The sequence below is a fragment of the Vigna radiata genome, chromosome 1 (assembly GCF_000741045.1).
Source record: "Vigna radiata var. radiata cultivar VC1973A chromosome 1, Vradiata_ver6, whole genome shotgun sequence".
NCBI classification, from domain to species: domain Eukaryota; kingdom Viridiplantae; phylum Streptophyta; class Magnoliopsida; order Fabales; family Fabaceae; genus Vigna; species Vigna radiata.
In genome coordinates this window covers 11,649,895-11,654,094 of record NC_028351.1, presented here as the reverse complement: position 1 = coordinate 11,654,094, position 4,200 = coordinate 11,649,895, and the positions used below count along the sequence as shown (strand labels likewise).

General features: G+C 32.4%; 1 protein-coding gene and 1 long non-coding RNA gene across 3 annotated transcripts in view; one reads left to right on the top strand and one right to left on the bottom strand.

Moving 5' to 3' along the window:
• Positions 1-4,200, bottom strand: part of LOC106773302 (UDP-glycosyltransferase 83A1-like) — an 18,402-nt gene that overhangs the window by 4,324 nt on the left and 9,878 nt on the right. The window contains exon 1 of one of the 2 annotated variants that reach the window (XM_014660010.2): positions 1,538-2,195. The exons of the other annotated variant lie outside the window; for it this stretch is intronic. Within the exon in view, the coding sequence (XP_014515496.1) occupies positions 1,538-2,027 (490 nt within the window). The 5' untranslated portion in view covers positions 2,028-2,195. Of the gene's footprint in view, positions 1-1,537; positions 2,196-4,200 lie in introns of those variants that run through there. 2 annotated transcript variants of the gene reach the window in all.
• The window catches only part of LOC106773322, a 3,696-nt gene continuing 1,377 nt past the window's right edge, over positions 1,882-4,200 (top strand). Inside the window, exon 1 of the long non-coding RNA XR_001376664.2 lies at positions 1,882-1,996. This is a non-coding gene — a long non-coding RNA (uncharacterized LOC106773322). The remainder of the gene's footprint in view (positions 1,997-4,200) is intronic.

The window sequence follows — 4,200 nt, the reverse complement described above, 5'->3', positions numbered from 1 at the left end:
TGGTATCAAAAGTATGTGGTTACTAAGTAATGAAGTGTAATTCAAGTTGAAATCCAAGTTCCCTCTGTGTAGAATCTCTCTGTGAGATTCTTAGTGTTTTAAAATGAAAGTAGAGGCTCAGCCTTGGGAGTCATTTTGATGCTTCAATGGTCAATCAAACTCACTTAGAGAGGTTGAACCATGTGGTGAGAAGTAGCAGGAGGTTTTAGTCTTGGGGGCTCCCAGTATGCCTCAAGGCGCCGAACGAACTAACCTCGTGAGTGTGGCAGGGTGGGAAACCCAAGTTTCATAAGTCACCACGAGTGCAAGACTCGCCATAGCCCGACTCTCATTTTAAAGTCCGGACGAGTCAAGTCTAGAATCTCACATGTTTAGGTTGTTTGCTATAAAATGTGTTTGCTATCCGTGCACTCTCTTATGATCAAATGTTTAATCTGTTGCATGATGTTTATTTACATAATTAGCCCACCCTTACCTTGTTTTGTTGTGTATGCTGTATGTCTTTCTTTTGCAATGATCATTCATTTTTTAATGTGAGCAGAGGAGAATGAGTCCACTTTGGAGGATGTCCTGAAAGATTCTGAAAACACAGATGCTGCTGCCTAGACCTTTAGGGATTTTATTTTGCTCTTCCTATGTTCTGTATTTTTGAAATACTTCACGTTTTAAATTTTCTCTTGTTTCTGGATAACTGTAATCACAACCTGATTAACTTTTCTACTCTTAAATTGCTCTCTTTTATTATCTATTTGGACATCTTGATTTTTTATAGACTTGTATGGTATAAAATAAGGATACCACAATTTTTGTATAATTTACAATTTTATATACATTATTAATTTTCTATATTATTTCTGCATGCTCGAAAATTGAGTATATATTAATTTTAAAATATAGTATAAAAATTATAGATATTTTTTATAATTAAATAATTAAAAATAAAAGAAATTGAAAACTTTCACAAAATAATAACCAATAAAAGAGATTTTTGTCCTTTGCAAAAGAATCTTCACAAATTGAATGTAATAAAAACTCTGATAGATAGATTGTGATAATTCAACGGTTTAAAACATTTCCAAAAATTACTTTGCAAAAAGATGAAAACCCTCACAAATTAAAAAAAAAAAATCTGCACTAAATATCATTTTTTAAGTGTTATGATTATGTTTTCATATAAATATATAAATGGTTCAAATTTTTTAAAATTGTTATAACAAACAGAATTACTTTATGATCTAATCAGGAATGAAAAGAATTTGATAATACAAGTATTTATGGATAAAATTTACTGTAAATATTTTAAGTAAGTATTTACTGTAAAGAATGAATAGTAAGTATTTTAATATTCGTATTATATTTTCAAATCCGCGGCCTGACTCATTAGATCTAACCGCTCCCAGAAAAATACAATATAAATAAACTAAAACAAGCTGAAGTTAAATGTAATAAAATCAGTATTCTTTTATAAAAAAGAAAAAAAAAAACAATAATATGAACAATCCAGGATAAAGTATATGAAGTATAACATTATTCTTACCGTCAGAATCCATGGTTCCATCATCAATAAAAGAGGGAAAACTCCACAGCAAGGCAAAGATAGCAGCTGATGCAGGCCATACTATTGCTCCTTTGATCCCAAATTTACTTCCAACATCCAACGCCCAAGCCATGAACAAATCTGCAACAATGAAGCTGATTCTGTCATCACCTTTCAAGTTCATATCCTTTATCAGCTTCTCAAGTGCTTTTGGCATGGAGTTCTGCAGACCATCAAACAGCTTGCTCGGATCCTTTCTGTCATCATCAGCTCCTAACCCATCAGGGACCGAAACCAACCTCATCGCCTGGTTCGTACTATGTTGTTGTTGTTCTCCAAACGAACTCACCACTCGCTTGTGGTCGAATTCTGTGTTCACAAAAACCACTCTGCAACCATTCTCGACCAATTTCTGTGACAGGATCATGAAGAGGTTCACATGCCCTTGTGCTGGAAGAGGTACCACTAGCACAACTGGAATATTGCTCATATTCTTTTCAATGTTTTTTCTTTTTCTGATGCTCCTTTTATTAATGTGATGATAGATATTTCTTGCTATTTATTCTGGTTTTCTTTATTTTATGAATTTAGAATTAAAATAAATATGTTTGTGTTGTTTATGAAATATTATGATTATTACCTAACTTTATTTCTCCAAGATTTAGAAATCTAACTATCTCACCTTGCAAAATCTTGTTCTAGATTTTCTACTACTGTTCCTAGACATGAAAAGACAACCACGTGTTGCTTTTGAATATATGTAAACATTAATGTTTATTTTTGTCAGTACGATAGCAGACCGTTTTTTCTTAAAGTAATTAAAATATCAGTATTTTTCATTAATTAATTCAAATTATTTTTTATTTTAATTTTTAATGCTTAATTTTATTTCCTTTAAAAGAAACCCTCCCAGAATTTGGTTCACATGAAACTCAATTTCCAAGGGATCTTTTATTTCAAAGAGCAAAAAGTTACTCAAAATTCTGTCCATGTGAAGAAATAATGTTCTATTGGACTTATTTGAAGAAATTCTTTTAAAAAATTATTATTTACGGGACATTTTAAAGATGTTAATTTTGTAATATATTTGGAATTTATTTATATTATTATAATGGTGTAAGAGCCTGAAAAATAATAAGGTTATTGGGCCTTATGTTGAGGCAATCAGTCCATAAGCTAAGGATCCATGACCTTAGGAAAGAGTTTTCTGAAAAATCAGACTGTCTCCATTTGTCAATTTCCCCTTCTCTCTCTAAAAACAGAAACCTTCTCCTAAATAACAACTCTGCCTTTTCTCTAAAATATTCCAACGTTGAACCGTTTGAATTTTGAATCAAAGGTGCCTAAACGATCGCGGTGGCATGGGCTTCACTTTGAACCGAACAATTTCTTGTTCCAATCGGTAAGTCGCTTTCCCCCTTTTTCTTCAACAGTCTCGAACCTAGGGCATGCAACTTTGCTAGTTTCATTTTCCTCATGTGTTTTTCCTTCCATTCTCCGCCTATTCGAGCTCTAAGAGCTGTGTTCTATCACCAATTTGGTGATTTATAGGTTCTATAATTTCAACGCTGAGTGGGTTCGTGTTAGGGCGTTTTTAATTAGTTGCTCTTTGAGAAAACCAGGTAAGGGGAGCTCATTATTTTGTGTGAATTTATTTTATAAAATATATGCATGTTGAATTTGAAGGTGATGTACTGTTTGATCTACATTTTCTCATTGTTATATATATATATATATATATATATATATATATATATATATATATATATATATATATATATATATATATATATTGAGTATGAACTGGACTGTGAAAATGATGAACCTGTAATTGATTGTCTGCGACGTGTTTTGATGAACTTGATTGTGGTAATTTGGACTATTAAGGAATGTATGTAGTGGTTATATTTTGGGTTCTGCATTGATGGAAGAAATGCTTTCTCTTAGTGTAGGAGGGTGCCTCGTTCATTCACAAAGGTTGCTGCTCCTTTTCATTTTTACTAGAATTTTATATTAGAAAATGTTGTCACGTAAAAGATTGGGTTTTGAAGGTGTGCGGATTCATGAGAGAGGTGATAGAAGGAAAGTTTTATCTTTATTTAATGCTATAAAATTTGGTGCAGAGATGTGTGTGCTGTGAAAGTAGAAAAAAAAAAGAAAGAAGTTAAGAGTGCAGGAGATGGTTACGGGTGAAGGGAGAAATTATAGTGGAGAGAGATAAGGATTTTGAGTGGAAGGAAGAAAGTTAGAGATGATGGTGTGTGTGGGTGTGGTTAGAGAGAATGAAAGAAAGAAGAGGAAGGATGAGGGTTAGGAGGGGCAGGTTGGATGTGTGTGAGAGTGTGTAAATAAAATGATGGGTTTCATTTACGTGACAGAGAGAAAAAAAAAGGGTTTGTTTAGTGTGAGAAAATAGAAGGAAGATGGGTTGTGTGGAACCAAGTAAGTAGTGGTGTGTTGGAGTAGGTAGCAGCAACTAAGACAAAGAAAAGAGAAGTAGAATGAAAAATAGAGGAATTATTGATTTAGGAATTGTTTTGTTAATTTAGAACAAGGAAAGTTTGGTTAAGTACTTTTGTTTTACTAGGTTTTTGTAACTTTTATTTGGTCTGAAAGTCCAGTGAAATATCTTAAATTTATATTAATGTTATCAAATAATATTT